Raw genomic sequence first — 18,168 nt, 5'->3', positions numbered from 1 at the left:
AGGCACTCACAACCACATAACTAGCTTTTCTAGTTTTAAAATGTCCACTTTATTCCATAACACTTAGCCAGATATCATTTACATCTGAGGAAGAGAAGGACCACGAGACTGATTTATGGTAAAACACTAAGAAATTGTAGTCTAATTTTATACATTTCCAGGACTCCCCAGACAAGTGTACCACAATGCAGAAATATAGGTATCACTACTATAGTTTACATAAAAGGGAAGTATCAATCAACTTCAGAAAGTAGTAAATTCATCTGTCCCTTAAAATATGGGTGTGCAATTGTTACAAAGCCATAGTAAATGGTTTTATAAAATGTAATTTTATTTTATGTTACTCTGCTGTTACATAGGGCATAACATTTTCACAAGGCTTTTTTGGGACTACAGTCAATGATTAGCAACACACAATAGTGGTCCAACTCTCTAAAGAACAATCACTAGACAAACTGGACACCCTCTCACATGTGCACAAATCTGCATGGAAAAGTACTAAAGTTTTAGACTTGGACTTGTGTACTTTTATTTCCCCTTCTAGTGTATTAAGAAATGACATGCACTTTAATTTGCCAAAAGCAATGCTTGTATTCTGGCAGCAACATGCTACTTCTATTACATAGTAAAGTGAATACCAGAACTACAAAGGCAGGAGGTGTAAGTGAATTTTTATTGGGAAGGGAAGTTGTCAACTTAAACAGCAGCAAATGATGAGTGAATAAGGAAACTCCCTGTTATCACAGATAGGTAAGACCTCCACAACATGTGATACACAGGAGGCATTTCAATTTGTGACCCCTGGCCAGGAAATGTCAAGTGCTTTCCCATTCAATCTAATACTTCTGGATTCCTACTAAAAAGGAATACAGTAAGAGTATGGAAAGGTTGCTTACTGAAAGGAAACCCTCAAAGAATAAGGAAGGGAATGTAGAAATTAAGAGGTTATGTAGAACACTCTTTAAATTGCAATTAACTACATTTTCTTATCTTCACAGTAATACAAAACACAGTCACTTGTAGAACTGGTTCAGATTACTTAAATACCAGATACATTTTTAGTCCTCTACTAAGTGTTTGGAAGTTACTTATGTTTATATGAAATGAAGCTATTAATACTTTTCTACAGCAGTAACTGCACACCAGGAAGGCCAAGACAAACACAAATCAAGGAATGGAGTTTTCCCAAAGCTGCAGTGTGAAAAGACTATAAACAGTTGATTCCATACACATGAATGGGGTTCTTTGCTATAGGAAATCCAAGTGGAATAAGGAATGGAGATGTGTAAAAAGGTTTCTTGAGGGAAGAAGGATGACACCCTGTTTGCATTTAGTTTTCAGCCCCTTCTGCTGCATCACATTCTTCTCCTGCACTGTCTGATGTCCATAACTGAAAAAAATTAAAAAACAATCATCATTGTTACTATTTCCAGAGCAGACCATTCTATCAAGTCCTACTGCTACATCAAAGTTTAATTCTTTTTTTTTGACACAGAATCTTACAAAAGTTGCTTAGAGCCTTGCTAAACTGCTGAGGCTGGCTCTGAACTTGTGATCCTACCACCTCAGCCTCCTGAGTGGCTGGGATCACAGGTGTGCGCCACCATGTCCAGCTCTCAAAAGGTAATTGTGAGAGCAGTAAATTCCTCAAATAATAGAGGCTGACCAAGACTGGATGTTCTCTGCCTTAAAACTCTAAACCACCTGCCACCCCTCCAAAGTGTATCCCCCACAAACCTTTCACTTACAAAATGATACACACATGCTGTTTGAGTTCATTTTTTATTTAAAAAGTAGGGTAGGGCGGGGGTTATGGCTCAGTGGTAGAGTAAATGTCTAGCATGCACAAAGTCCTGGGTTCTACACCCAGTGTCGTGAAACAAACAAACCAAAAAACCACAAGTATTATTTCTAAGAATCTCTTTAATTTTAGGATAAAAAGATGAAGTGAAAAGTTGTTAGTTAATACTCACTGTAATCACTTCAAAAAATGGAAGGAGTGCTCCACCACTGAGTGATATCCCCAGTTCTTTTTATTTTTTAGGATAGGGAGGGTCTCATTAAGTTGCTGAAGCTAGCCTTGAACTTGTGATACCCCTGTGTCAGCCTCCAAGGATTACAAGTGTAGGCCACCATGCCTGGCTCCAAAGTTAACTTTTAATAGAGGAAAGGTGCTTCACCAGATTTTAGGAAAGCTTCTACACCTATATAGTCCCTAATAAGCTATTGTAAATTTACCCAAATAAAGAGAATACCATAACTATATAACTCTATGCTAACCATCAATACCTTCAACCTAACAGAATGGTTATGTTAATACCCAATTCCTTTGATTTTAGTACCTTCTCAGGAAGGTCTGATAAAATGCCTATTCACTGGGAAAACCTGCCTACAAATTTTAAGTATTTGAGGTCCATTTTCTGAGAGAGTACAGCTTTTATAATAATTGCCCTAAATAAAATATAAACTACTACTTTTGTTCCTGAAAGGAAATTAAAGTAAGAGCAAACAACTCACTGTTAAGTTGTCTCTAAGCAATTGCATGATGAGGGTGCTGTCCTTGTATGAATCTTCATTCAGTGTATCAAGTTCTGCAATGGCCTCATCAAAAGCCTGATAAATGTTAATACCCATGGTAAGCAACATTTGCACTCATAGAAACTGGTTAGTTTACAATTACAAACCATTTTTATAAAACAGGTGAACATCAATGTTACATTCTACTAGTTAATAACAAACTAAATGGCATTATTTCTTTAGATTTCCAATTTAAGAACTTAGGTGTATAATCTGAAACTTTAAAAAGTCGTGTTCTTGGGCTGGGGATATAGCTCAGTTGGTAGAGTGCTTGCCTCACAAGCACAAGGCCCTGGGTTCAAATCCCCAGCACCGCAAAAAAAAAAAAAAAAAAAAGTAAAAAGTCGTGTTCTTAAACACACAAGCATTTCTTGGTTCTTTCATAGGACACACAGTATAATAACAAGGATTAAGATAACCCTAAAAGAACTAGTATTTATTTGCAAAAGCCCCTCACCCTGGCAGGTATTATTCCCCAGTCCTTGTTTCCTGTCTAATTTACACTTCTTTGACCACTCTGCCCATGCTCTTCAGCCAGATTAATGCTATAATCACAGTTAGAGGAGATTATGGCATTGAGGGGTAGGGACAGGTGGGCAAGATGATAATAAAAAGAAAATATTAACATAAATACTAAAGAAATCCTCCCTAAGCAACCAAGTGAAACACCTAGAAATTAACACACTTGATATTCAGAACAACCTTATTAGACAAAGAGGGCATTTCCTGGACAGGCATCTTACCGTTTTAGCCAGTGTGCAGGCAAGCTCTGGGTTATTAAGGATCTCATAGTAAAATACAGAAAAGTTAAGAGCCAGCCCCAGGCGGATTGGGTGTGTGGGTTGCATCTCTTTCTTGCTTATATCAAATGCCTCTTGGTAAGCTCCTTGGGAATTATCTATCGTTTCTGAGAAGAAAAGAAAAAAACACTATACCAAAAATATCCAATAAACAGTACATTAATTAATGCATGCTGCTAGTTCTTGGTAGAATGAGATTTTTCTCTGTAGCATTTTTAAACCACTGCAAACTAGTACTAGATATTTACAAAAGAATTTATTAATTCAAGAAAGTAGGGCACAGTCATTATATGAAACTTGTACTACTAATAATCAGTTATTAGTAAACTGTCTTATTACTCAACTCTTTTTAATGCTGCTTGCTTATAACTAATTTATAAAAATGCATGAGATATTATATCACATTTTCCCATCTCTGGAGTTAAGATGGTTTTCCTTTTTTTTTTTTTTTTTCCTTTTTGGTACTGGGGATTGAAACCAGGGGCACTTAACCACTGGGTCACATCCCCAGCCCTTTTTTATATTTTATTTAGCAACAGGATCTTGCTGAGTTGCTTAGGGTCTCACTAATTTGCTGAGGCTGGCTTTGAACTCGTAATCCTCCTGCCCCAGACTCGAGTAGCTGAGATTACAGGCATGTACCACTGTGCCCAGCCCTTTCCTGAATTATAAGACCAAGTCTGTCAATAAAAACAGACCCATGGAGCTGGGGTTGCAGCTCAGTGGTGGAGTGCTTGCCTGGCACATGAGAGGTACTGGGTTAGATCCTCAGCACCACATAAAAATAGATAAATAAAGGTGCCTATCTACAACTTAAAAAAAAAAAAAAAAAAAAAAAAAGTCAATGAAAAGAAACTTTTGACTGGAATGTTCCTTTCCTAAACAGTAAGAACACTTTACCTTACCACCAAAATCTACAAAGTTTCTGCCTTTATAATCATATTACCCTTGTTTTGAAAGGGGTAGTTTTCCCTTGTGAGGCCACTGGCCCACATCAGCCTTAGAGACTAACAATACAAATTAAGCTACCCTTTTATGGCCTGAATGTGTGCATTTTTCTTCTTCTGAAATGGCCTATGATGGGTCTAATTATGGCTGGAACAGCCCTCATGTAGTGAGAAGCAAATACTGTTTGGCACATAAGAAAACCCCACAATGGAGAGTAGCAGTAACAAAGTGCTTTAGCTCTTCAGTTATAGGGACAGCCCACTTACAAATCCCGACGACCAGAATGCATGTAGGACTATGTGTGGAACTCAGGAGTGCCAGTGAGCTACCAGGGGCTATTCAAATTAAAGTCAGAGCTATGTCCCAATCTCCCAAGGACATTCCTTTGACTTGTTGGTGTTTACATTTTCAGTTCTGTGACAATGTTTTCAGGTCCAATTCTGCTTATCTGTATGGCAACAGAAATTATACATCAGCACACAGTGTTGGTTTAGTAGACAGATTTTACTACAGCAAAATGTAACTACTTTTTCTTTATATCTTCAATCATGCTGATACTTAGAATGGCAAAACTCATTTTCAGTGACTAACTCAGCAATACTTTTCTACCTGCAAATTGATAAATTTGTCAGCAGGCATATATATAAAACTCAGTACGGTTAATATAATACTAATAATACTCCAGGAGACTGAGATCATTGTAATAAGTTTATTTTGACTTTTTAAAAAAATTTTTTGGTTTTAGTTGTTGCTGGACCTTTATTTATTCATTTATTTATATGTGGTGCTAAGAATTGAACCCAAGTGCCCTATCACTGAGTCACAACCCCAGCTCCCTATTTTGACTTTTTCATAATCAAAATAGGGTATCTGATTATTACTTTTTCCCATAGTTTTTTTTTATGATCGTCTACGGCTTAAAAAAATAGGTATTTAATATTCAAATCTATTTTTATGACTATAACTTTCAGCCAACAGTTTCTATGTATTCAATCAAATAAAACCTAGACATAAGGTCATTTGAAATTACTGAGAAGTTGGAAAAAATCATACACCAACAATACACTTATCTTACCTACCCTCAGAAATCTGATTATAGAGTAATTAGCAATGTTGTGACCCTTTAAAATAGGTAGTAGTGAACTAATATAACAAAGAAACATCTGTTTCTATGTTCTATATATAATTTCCATGAGAAATACAGAATCACTCAGAGCTAAAAATATGGTGAACTAAAATCTCAAAGAATTAAGAGATCAAGTCCATTTTTAATAACAGATTATAATTAGAATTCACGTGTTCAATTTTTTTAAGGACACATTAAATTAATGACTATATTTTCTTTTTGTTTTGATACTAGGGATTGAACCCAGGGTGCTTTTACTACTGAGCTACTTCCTCAGTCCTTTTTATATTAAAAAAAATAAATAATAATAATAATAATAATAATAATAGAGGGTCTCACTAAATTGCTGAACCTAGCCTCTAACTTGTGATCCTCCTGCCTTAGCCTCCCAAGTCATGTGTGCCACAGCACCTGGCTACATTTTCATTTTTGAAAACATAAAGCAACATTCACTTTCCTGACATATGAGTTGCACAATTTTCTTTGAAGTTACAAAGGGTCTGGAGGCATAGACTATCATCATGTTACCTTATCTCCAACACCCTTTTATATATTGACTTTACCTGTAAATCAAATATACTTACGTTTCCGATCATCACCACATGCAACTTCAGCAAGGTACCGGAAGTAATCTCCCTTCATTTTCAGATAGAAGACCTTACTCTCTGGATTAGTTGCATTGGCTATTAAATACTTATCCAACAATTCCTGAAAGAAAGAAGAAAAAACAGTAAGTACTAGTAAAATCTACTTAATTACAGACAAGAACTTACAATGACATGCTTCTGCCTATCATGCATTTGAACTGCCTACTATTAAAGTAACATTATACCATTCTAGCCATTCTTGAAGCATGTTCTTATAACAGGTTCTTGCCACTAGTTTCCCTGGCAGGCTTTAAATCCTGTGGCCTACAGTTTCTGACAGTAAAGCTAGATTACCCCAAACATTATTAGAAATAACCTGTCCTTTTATCCAGTCATTCATTCAACATTTATTGATCCTTGCATAGATGCCAAGTATTTGACTAGAATGAATACATACAAGATTGAAGATAGGTCCCTGCTCCTAGAAAGTGCCTAGTCTATACACCAAATGTCAAGAGATATGGGAATAACATGCTATGGAAGCAGAGATTAAGTAGCTGGCTCTGACAGAGACCCCAGAGGTTAGACAAACTTCCTGGGGAAGGAATACTTGACTTGTCAAGAAGGAAGAAGAATGAACCAGGAAGAAAACAGGGATCTGCAATCATTTTAGAGAGGGGAAACAAAACATTTAAGACATTAAGTACTAAGGAGAAGAGTACAACCAGGGAATAAGTAACTCATCATGGCCTCAAGCAGCATGCCCAGCACCCTCTATAGACAAGCATCTGTCAAGCATAAGGCAAGCACAGGAACTACATATGAGCTTTAGAAACTTAAACAGCAATTTTATGCCAAGTGAATCTGAATTTTTTTAAAGCAGTGCCAGGGATAGAACCCAGGTCCTTGGGCATGCTAAGCAAGTGCTCTATCCCTAAGTTACATCTCCAACCTGAATCTAAATATTTTAAAAATTGGGTATCTCTTTTATCCCTGATTTCACATCAAGATATCTGCACTTGATCCAACAAACCAGTGCTGTTCAAACAGAAGTATTTGTACTTGCAAAGATGCAAGGTATGACCGGGAGTATTTAAAACAAAAAAAAAAGTCACAAGAGAAATATAGTATTTTAAGACTACCAATTTTACTTGATGTTAAGTAATTTAAAAATCTTTTTGGCCAGGTACAGTGGTGCATACCTGTAATCCCCAGTGACTGGGGGACTGAGGCAGGAGGTCACAAGTTCAAAGCCAGTCTCAGCAACATAGTGATACACTGTCTCAAAATAAAAAAATAAAAGAACTGGGAATGCAGTTCTGCAGTACAGCACCCTTGGATTCAATCCCCAGTACCAAAAAAAAAAAAAAAAAAAAAAAAGTACTAAAATATTATGGAATATAGTAAAATTCTCTTAGAAATGTTAGGGTATTAACACCCACTGCATATATTTGTTTTAGTAATAAATCCAACACACAGATATCAAAACTTATAACCATGTCACTTAAGCGCTCAGTAAACATTAGCTGTAAGCTGGGCACAGTGGCTCAGTCCTGTGATCCCAGTGGCTTGGGAGGCTGAGGCAGGAGAATCAAGAGTTCAAAGATAGCCTCAGCAACAGCAAGGTGCTAAGCAACTCAGTGAGACCCTGTCCCTAAATAAAATACAAAACAGGGCCGGGGATGTGGCTCAGTGATTGAATGCCCCTGAGTTCAATCCCCAATAACCCTCCCACCCCCTGCAAAAATAAACAAAACAAAACAAAAAAACCCATTAGCTGTTACTGGACAGTTCCCCTACCTAGGTGCACAGTTTGAGCAGAACTGTTTCAGGCTAAGTTAAACTAGTGAAAATTTCAAAGCAAAGAACAGAGAAAATTATGTTTGCACTTTGGAAAAGTAGTCATGTACTATTAGTTAAGAAGATATAAAAGTACCAACAATGATACAAAGTTGGGGAGTTTGTAGAATAACCCAGTAAGTCTGCTTCAAATCCAGATAAATTCATTACTAAAGAAAATGAAGACTGTTTACAGATCTCAAATAACAAGTTTAGGAAACACAGCTTTAATCCAAGAAACCTTGTTTACCTAATTTAAAAATGACCCAAATAAAAATCAACCACTGTATCCAAAAGTTATTTTAATGAAAATAAACAGAAAAACATGTAATATCTTTAAATTAAAAAAAAAAAAAAGTTACATTTTACTGTGTCACATCCCCAGTCCAATAAAAGAACATTTTAAAAGGCCTGAGGTCAGGGGAAGTTACATCCCACAGAAATAAAATTAGTGGAATTACACAATAAACTCCCAGAAGTTCCTACATTATGAAAGTGGCAGGAACAGATACCCTGGCCAAAGCCAGCAAGCAATTGGCAGGGAACGTGGCAACAGGTCCTCAAGGGCCACGCCCAGGTGAAGGCTAGGGCTGCCCCAGCTTCACCAGTCAGAGGGGAAAAGGGAATGAGAGTCCTGTTTAAGAATTTCTTCTGTTCAACATTACCAACATAATTTTAATATTTTTTAATAAACTCAAAACTCTTCCCCAGACTCTTAGAAAGTCATTCTACTTTTTCCCCTCTACTACCATGTCTGACTTTCAATTTTAAAATCCAAAGTTTAAAACTTTTTATGAACTGAATTTAGGATTTTTTTTTTTAAATGGGGGAGGCAATAGTGAGATAGGCATTAAAAAAGTTCTAAAGCTTAAACTGACTCGCTCACTGCTGTTTTTAAAAACCTTTTTCTTTCTGGTACTGGGGATTGAACCCAGGGGTGCTTAATGACTGAATCACATCCCCAGTCCTTTTTATTTTGAGACAGGGTCTCGATAAGTTGCTGACACTGGCTTTGAACTAGTGATCCTCCTGCCTCAGCCTCCAGAGTCACTGGAATTACAGGCATGAGTCACCACGCCTGGCTTTTCCTTTTTCTTCTTCTTCTTAAAAAAAAAAAAAAAAAAAGAAAGAAAAGGAAAAAAAAAAACAAAACAAGAGGAGATTCTGAGACGTATCATTGAATAAAGCAAATAGTATTTCTACTGAGGGAAATGTGGTCTCTGTCCCCCTACCAAGGAACTCTAATGTAAAGGGGCAGGGGAAGGTGCCTCTCCGTTTTCTTGTTCCTCTAAATCAATTAGTTAGTTACAATGAAATTTCAGAGGATCTCTGTAAAGGTGTCAGGTCTGGTGGAGACCTTACTTGAAGTCACAAAGAAAAGATAGCCTTTAAGCCCTAGTACTTTGGGATTAAATGTTTTAAGTACAACAGCAGAGTTTGAGGAAAGTCTGACTAAATGAGGGCTTGAGGTGAGGAGCACAGAAGAGATAAATTTCCATTCTAGCACTAGTCTCTCCTAAGTCACTTTTGTCAGGTTTGGGCTGCTCATAAGGATCTGTTAACATGGACTGTATTACAATTACAAGCACACTTGCCTTCTGAGGATTCAGGAAGCTGCTACCATCTACTGCAATAGTTAGAACACAGCCACTTAGGAGCTAACTTCTCCTTTCTAAAATTATTAATTTTAACAACTAGTTTGCACATAGCCATTACGTACGATTTACAGTGTTGGGCTTTTATAAAGTGACTTGGACATTACTTCCATCCTGGAGTTTCAGCCAGGTATCATGGATTCTTTTTCAGATGCCACTAGCTCTCTGTGAAGGAAACAACAGCACAGAATAATTCTGTCTTCCCATATGATATTAATAGTAGAGATGTGTATTTTAGTCCAATTAAAAGACAACGGATGCTGCTTCAGTCTTACCAAAATGATCATGGTTCTATCTAGTTATCAGTACCAAACATTAGCTATTAATACAAGACAGAACATAGGCTATAAAACTTGAGGCATATAGCCTGGCTGTATAATTTAATTTGTAGTATTTTTAAAATTATCTTTTAAAAACTCAATACAGATCACAGGGAGTAAAAAGCAAAAAAACAACCAACCAACAAACCCAAACTTAAAACTGGCTCCCTGAAAATCTTTCCAAATAAGTTATTAATTAAAGGACTGTGGATGTGGCTCAGTGGTAGAACCCTTGCCTACAATGCTTGAGGCTCAGCACTGGGGGAGGAGGGGTACCCGGTAAGATGTCAGGGGAGAAGCAGGGAACTGATGTTACTAACATTTATGTAGTTAAAAGTTCCTTTACTAACTTTAGGGGTAAAATATTTTTGTCAATGAAGCAGGAGCTTCCCCTTATAAACTCTAACTGGCAACTTCAATGCTCTGGGAGCTTTGGAGGAGAGACACTGGAGCGCCTGCGCGAGCGGCAGAAGGCAGGCAGCAGCATGCTCCTTTTTGAGAACCTCCTTTTTGAGAACGTGAGAGAGCATAATAAATTCTACCATCGCTTCAACAGTTTTTCCAAAATAATTCATTTGTCCTCAGTGGTGCTATTACATAGCATTCTACAAATTTATATTTTTATACTAAACTAATTTATAAGTAATTTCTGATTTACAAATAAAATAAGCTTCTCCTCTCTCATAGAGCTTTCTCTTTATACAGATCTGATTTAAGAAATAGGTAACCAAAGATGAGTTTTAAAACAGGAGCAAAATAATCTACAAGGAACAAATGTTCTAAGGTTTTTAAATTTTCTATCAGCTTACTAAAGTTCATTAACATACAGTATTAACATGTTCCAGCTTTAATTTTAGGATATATGAGTCACTAAAAACAAAAACCTTAAAATGGAGCATAAGGCCAAACTCAAATTAAGAGATGTGTGTGTGTGGGTGGGTGGGGGTTTTACTACTAGGGACTAAACCCAGGGGTGCTCTACCACTCAGTCACACCTCTTCCCCTTTTCCTGTTGTTGTTTTGAGACCAGGTCTTATTAACTTGCAGAGGCTGATCTCAAACTTGTGATCCTCCTGTTGTAGCCTCCAGAGTTGCTTGTATTAGAGGTGTGTGCCACCACACCCAGCTGGAATATTTAATCAGTAACAGAAACCAAGTAGAGCTTTAGAAATGAGATTATCATTTGCACAAATGACTTGTGTACTGTCAATAGCTCTACGAACTCTTGTGCCAAACTGGTTCCTAAGTCTTTTTTTTTTTTTTTTTTTTTTTTTAACTATATAATTGTGGGTATTATGATCTAAAAACCTTCTAACCTCAATCCCCATTCTATACCCACTAGGGTTAAATTTCATAAAGGATTTGCTGCCTTAACCAAGAAAGCAATGAAACACCTAAGATCGAAATAGCACCATCTGTGGAAATGTTTTTCTATCATTAATTAACGGAACACATTTAATTTTAATTATCCTGTGTTAAAAATTATTGTGCCACATGACAATAATTCCAGAAACTTGGAGACAAGGCTGAGACAAAAGGATTCCAAGTTGAGGCTTCAGCAACTTAGTGACACAATGTCTCAAAAAACAAAAACAAAAACAAAAAAAAATCCCTGGATTTAGAAATGCTAAGACAAGAATCCAAGAATGATGAATTCTGAACCCTCTCTGGCACCCAACAAACTCCTTTCCATAGAGATCAAGCAAGCCTATGACACAGGCTGTATGATCAGCTGACAGCAGGGCACAGCTTATCATTTAGAACTCACACTCAAGGTGCAAAGCCTAATCAATTTCTTCCTGCCTTAAATGCCATTAAAAATTTTCACTTAGGCTACACCAAATCCCAAACCTCTACAAACCAACTTAATGAGGTGGTGGAGCTGGAGGAGAACACTGACCATATGTGCTGGCCTGCCCAGGACCATCTCAGTTTAAGCTGCTGTCCCAGTGTAATTATTAATGCTATTTTTTTTTTCATTCCCAGAAGAATCCCACTTTTGTAACATATTACACGATCATCCTGCAGAAAAGATGTAACACACATTCAAAGCTTTCTAGTTTGCTTCCCCCCACTTCAGGGCCTTAAGTATGCTAAGCACCTGCTCTACCACTGACTTACATTCCCAAAGCATTCTTTTCAATACTTTCAAGGTAAGGAATTAAACTTCTTGCTACACATTTCATGTTCACATAAAAGATACTTCTTTAGATATGCACTGAGAACCACATGTGATGACATCTAATTGCTAAGACTTTTTTAAAACACCAATTACCCTATTTATCAAATGAACAGATATTAAACAACCCAACTGTAAATACTAACTTCATCATGTCCCAAAAGACTCAAAAGAACTTTGGTAATGATACCTTGAACTTACTTTTTTAATATGGCCACACTTCCCCTACCCAATCATCCCTTCATATAATACTCCCTTTTACAACTAATGTTTAATGCTCTTTTAACTACATTAAAATAAAATTAGTGCATAATACACTTACAGACAATTTAAAACATTTGTTAAAGTCCTAACTAAGGTATAAGGGACAAATAAAGTAATTATAATAAAACAATACACATTCCAATATGTAATGTTTACATATCCACCGTGTAAATACAATGTAGTTGGATGTCTGCCTCTAAGAATCACCAATACAACAATCTTCAATTACAAATTTACACAGTCTGTTCAAATATCATGAATGGCCTATCCACCAGTCAATAACAAGCAAAACAAAGTACAATCTTCTCTTGATTTTTACATAGTAGTTGCATTCCTGTTTAATTTGGTGTTATTAAAAACCATAAGATAAAACTGTTTAAGGAAAGGAGCAAACAGGCCTACCAACTCCAGAGGTTAAAGCAGGATTATCATAAATTCCAGGGCAGCCTCGCAACTTAACAAAACCTAGTCTTGGGCTGGGGTGTGGCTTAGTGGGTAGAGTGCTTGCTTAGCATGTGTGAGGCACTGGGTTCCATCCTCAGCACCACATACAAATAAATAAAGGTACTGTGTCTTTCTACAACTATTAAAAAACAAAACCTAGTCTCAAAAAAAAAAAAGAAAGGACTGGAGATGTAACTCAATGGTACAGCACCGCAGTGCTCCATCCTCAGTACTACCAACAAAAACCACTGGGTAGATTTCCACACTTCAAGATATACATGTAAGTTCCACAGAGAAAGCTATACGGATGCTACTAAAAACAAACTATTGAAGGGCATCATAAAACCAATGACAGAATCAGAAGACAAATAAGAACTCTCAAGTACTTAAAAAAAATAAGTGTTAATAAAAATAATAAGTTATGTTGAATGATTAAAGAATGCTTTAGAGAGATACATTTAGATATATATTTAAATATTTATGAATTGTAACAGATGATGGCAAAGACTCTTCAAAATAACTGGGGTTTGGAGGCAGGGCTAAAAAGAATCCCTAACTGCTGAAGTTGGGCATGGGTATAAATTATTGTCTTCATTTCTGTATAAATTTGAAATTTTTCCTGATTAAAATAATCAAGAAGATTAAAAAATGAAAAAGGACAGATTATAAATAATTAAGAAAGGGCTGCTTGGAGGTGAGAGGAAGGAAAGGGTTTTTATTATGAAAACGAAAACAACTAAAATAGAGATGGATCAAGGGAAAATTAATAATATGGAAGGCATACCTGAAGAAACTACATAGAACACAGAATAATGAACTAACAGTAAGACGAAGAAAGGTGAAGACGACACAAATACAAGTCTAAAGATAATATCCAACAGGAATTTCAGGGGAGAATAGAAAGAATGAGGAAGAAATGTTAATCAGAGGTAACAGATAAGACTCTGTAAGAGTATAATCATCTTCAGATTGGTAAAGACACTAATCTCAAACAAGATAAAATAAAAATAAATTGCGTACCTAGACCATCATGGTAAAATTGCAGAATGCCAAAGACAAGAAAATTCTTAAAAGCAACCAGAGAAATGACAGGTTACCTATAAAGGAAGAAATAACAATATGACTGACAGTTGATTTTTCATAAAACAATCAAGAATATTCAAAATGCTGGGAAAAACAACTGTCAGCTAGAATTCCATAACCAATTAAAGTACCATATAAAAACAAAGGCACTTCCAGACAAAAGACAGATTTTCCCACTCAAGCCATTACTGAAGGAATCTTTTTAGAGTGGGAAGGAAAAAGAAATGGCGTAAAGGGAAGTTACCAATTGGAATATTAAAATACCAAGTAACCAAAAACTTCCAAGTCATAATCTTTGAAGAATTCTCACTCTCCCCAAACTGAGAAACACAGAATTATTACAAAATGCTGAATGTGACAATTCATGTTTGCAAAAGGTGGTAGTACCTCAGGTGCCAAGGACTGCATGGCTATTAAATCAAAATCATTAAAAGGACAGTGTTCCTCAACTCTTTTAAAAGACTAGGTAAATTTTGAAGGGCAGTTGTTTTCTCCTTGAGCTTGACAGGTATCTGCCTTTAAGACTACACTTGCTGGGCTGGGGATATAGCTCAGCTGGTAGAGTGTTTGCCTCGCAAGCACAAGGCCCTGGGTTCAATCCCCAGTACCGAGAAAAAAAAAAAAAAAAAAAAAAAAGACTACACTTGCTAAAATATGATAACCAAATTATGACAATTTGCTCCAATAGGAAATGTTTCATTTCCCAAACATTTCAAATGCCCACTGTGCTTAAGATAACCAACAAGACAACAACATACATTCGTCGACATGACTAAACAACTTATATGTTAGTAACTCATGAATCTGTTCCTTACCTAGTTGGGCAATTTACTTTTACAGTTCTGTACCTCAGTTTTCTCATTTATACAATAGAGTTACTGATGGTCCTTACTTCATGGGGTTGTTGTGAAAATTAAATGAGTTAATAAACATCACTTGGGGGGCTGGAGTTGTGGCTCAGTGGTAGAGCACTTGCTTAGCATATGTGAGGTCCTGCGTTCAATCCTCAGCATGGCGTATAAATAAATAAATAAATAAATAAAACCTACCACTTGGTACAGAAACCTCAATCATCATGCACCACAACACAGATTTTTTTCTTACACACCAGGGTGAGAGCCTCCTATATTTACTGACATCCACATGGATCACTGGAACTTTAAGCGTTACTTATTCAAGCTTTACTTATTCACGTTAAAATTACTTTTGTCTTCCTAACATAATCTACCACTGGTTCTCTTCTCCTAATCAATTTGCTGTCTTAGGAAAAGCACTCACTAGCCCTGGTAGAAACCCAAGTGTCATTCTACTGCCTCTTTTGGCCTCATTCCCCCTTGTCTTCCAAATGTAAAATAGCCACACAAGTCCCAGGAAGTAATTTTCTTCAGGAAGTCAAGACTGCACTTAGAAAACTCAAAAGAATCAGTACACTGTGAACATATATTCCCCCCTCTCTTAAATATATACCACTGAGGGAAAAGACTTAAATCTTATCTATATTTTATATATACACATGTGCATAGTGAGTATGTGTGAAAAAACACACAGTATATATAACATATACACATTAGTATAGATTAATAAGAACAAGATTTGACAACAATTTGACAGCATATGAAGTAAATATATTTTAAGAACACAGATAAGTTCAAAATACTAATGACCATTCTTAACAGAACTAGAAAAATCAATCCCTAAATTTGTTTGGAAGAATAAATGACCCAGAATAGCCAAAGTAATTCTAAACAAGAAAAGTGATGCAGGAGGCATCACAATACCTGATCTCAAATTATACTACAGAGCTATAGTAACAAAAACAGCATGGTACCAGCATCAAAAGAGACATGAAGACCAATGGAATAGAGTAGAAGACACAGAGACAAATCCACGTTGTTAGAGTCACCTGATACTTGACAAATGTGTCAAAAATGTATGTTGAAGTAGGACCAGAAACCATGCAACTGTTAGAAGAAAAATAGGGTCAACATTCCATCACCGACTTCCTCTAACAAGACCTCTAAAGCTCAAGAAATAAAACCAAGAATCAATAAGTGGGATGCCATCAAATTGAAAAGCTTCTGCACAGCAAAGGAAATGATTAAGAGAGTGAAGAGAGAGCCTACAGAATGGCAAAAAAATCTTGGCCTCTGACAGGGGATTAATATCCAGAATACATTAAAAAAAATTAAAAAAAAAAAAAAAATATCCGCCCCAAACCCCAAATAGCCCAATCAATAAATGGGCAAAAGAATTTCTCAAAGGAAATACCAATGGCCAACAAATATATGGAAACAATGTTTTCATCATTTCTAGGAATCAGGGAAACAAATCAAAACTACACTGAGATCCCACTCACTCCAGTTAGAATGGCAATTACCAAGAACACAAACAATAATATCTCCTGGTGAAGATGTGGGGAAAAAGGTACAATCATACATTGCTGATGGAACTGCAAATTAGTACAACCACTTTGGAAAGCAGTGTGAAGATTCTGCAAAAAACTAGGAATGGACGCACCATGTGACCCTGCTCTCCCACTCACTGGTATTTCTCCAAAAGAACTAAAATCAGCATACAATAGTGATACAGGCATTTCAGTATTTACAGCCGTGCAATTCATAACAGTCAAATTATGGAATCAACCCAGATGTCCATCAATAGGTGAATGGATCAAGAAAATGTGGTATATATACACACACACACATATATATATACACACACAATGACATTTTACTCAGGCATAAAGAAGAATGAAATAATGGATTTGCCGGTAAATGGATAAAATCATGCTAAGTGAAATAAGCCAGAGTCAGAAAATCAAGAGCCAACCATTTTCTCTCATATGTGGAAGCGAGAGCAAAACAAGGGAAAGAAGGCATGCATGGCGGGGGATAGGATATCATAAACACATAGGTAAGATCAGTGGAGCAGAAGAACAAGGGGAGAGGAAAAAAGCGAAAGGGGAAGAAATGTGGAATGAATCTAACAAAATCATGTTATATACATATAAGTGTACTAAAAAGAATCTCACCTTTATTTACATGTAGAAAATACCAATAAAAAATAAGTAAATAGAGGAGTGAAAGGAAGATCAATACGGGAGAGGAGAGAGAATATGGTAAAGGAGGAGAGGCGGGAAAGGGGATTGAAATCAAATTCCTTGCATATATTATATTGTAAAAATGAACCCAAATACTATGTACAGTTATAATGCTGTAATTTAAAAAAAAAATACAGATGAGTAGATCACACAAAACAGTAAGAGTCATGGAAACAGAAAAGGGACAGAAACCTACTAGGGGAGAGATGTAATACACAGTCTAGGAGAGTGTGAATCATGGTCAATGCACCAACAAATCCACCCCTACTCTGGCGATGTCCATCATTACACGTCTGAGCAGTAGTCCAATTGCTCTTGTTATCATGCCACGTTCATTAAGCTAACTTTCTGATTATGACTTGATTCCTATTTATCTCCCTCCTGGAAGAGAATACACCAGTCATGCTAACACAAGTAATGAAATCCTTGTGCTAGTTATTCCTCAAAATGTACATAAACTAACTCTAGGTTTTATACAACAGTCACATGAGCTTCATTACTGTGCATCTATCCTTGAAAAATGGCTCCACCCTGGTTAAGGCTAACAGTCACACCATGAATTGCAGCAAACCCAACTGCCATCCACGCTTCTGGTTTTTCTGCAGTGCTACATGGCTGAGTATCCTTACATGTTTTGAAATATGTATATCTACTAGATTTCAATATGCCCTAAGCAGAAATAAATCTATCTCCAAACCACTTCTGTACTTCTCTTAATTATCCTACCACCATCTAATCTTGCAGGCAGCCAGGCTCGTGAGCCCTGTCTTGGACTTTTCACTCTCCGTTTCACATTCCACCACTAGCTGTCAAGTCCTACTGATTCTGTTTCCCTAACAGTATTTCCCCCGCACCTTTTCAGTGACATTCCTCCTCTCTCACACCCTGGTGCTGGGGATAGAGCCCAGGGCCTTGTACACATAAAGCATGCACTCTCCACTGAGCCCTGAGCTACACCCCGAGTCTGCATTCCCACCACTATTACTCAAGTTAATCGTATCATTTCACCTCAACTAATCCAATAACCTAACTGACCTACCAGGTTTTAGGGTTGTCCTTTCTTTAATCCACTTTGTACTCGGCTGGTAGGTTAACCTTAAATTCCACTTTGGGCATGTTTTGAGTAGAGACTCAAAAACTCTGAAGGTCTATCAAAACAAACAAACAAACAAACAAACAAACAGCTTGGCATTCAAGTCCCACAGAATCAGATCTAACCTAGAGCTTCTAAGTAATTTAAATAGTA

The 18,168-nt window shown here is 36.7% G+C and overlaps 1 protein-coding gene and 1 non-coding gene across 2 annotated transcripts in view; one reads left to right on the top strand and one right to left on the bottom strand.

Annotated features, from left to right (window-relative positions):
* Positions 1-310: 310 nt before the first annotated feature.
* Positions 311-18,168, bottom strand: part of Ywhaq (tyrosine 3-monooxygenase/tryptophan 5-monooxygenase activation protein theta) — a 42,446-nt gene continuing 24,588 nt past the window's right edge. Inside the window, exons 3-6 of the mRNA XM_047523258.1 lie at positions 6,036-6,159; positions 3,321-3,484; positions 2,518-2,613; positions 311-1,390 (exon numbers count right to left, since the gene is read on the bottom strand). Coding sequence (XP_047379214.1) covers positions 1,331-1,390; positions 2,518-2,613; positions 3,321-3,484; positions 6,036-6,159 — 444 coding nt within the window. The 3' untranslated portion in view covers positions 311-1,330. The remainder of the gene's footprint in view (positions 1,391-2,517; positions 2,614-3,320; positions 3,485-6,035; positions 6,160-18,168) is intronic.
* On the top strand, positions 14,361-14,435 carry Trnaa-cgc (transfer RNA alanine (anticodon CGC)). The gene has a single exon. It is a non-coding gene; the product is annotated as a tRNA-Ala (tRNA).

The sequence above is a fragment of the Sciurus carolinensis genome, chromosome 13, assembly GCF_902686445.1.
Source record: "Sciurus carolinensis chromosome 13, mSciCar1.2, whole genome shotgun sequence".
In the NCBI taxonomy this organism is placed as follows: domain Eukaryota; kingdom Metazoa; phylum Chordata; class Mammalia; order Rodentia; family Sciuridae; genus Sciurus; species Sciurus carolinensis.
This window is presented reverse-complemented; position numbering and strand designations above follow the sequence as displayed.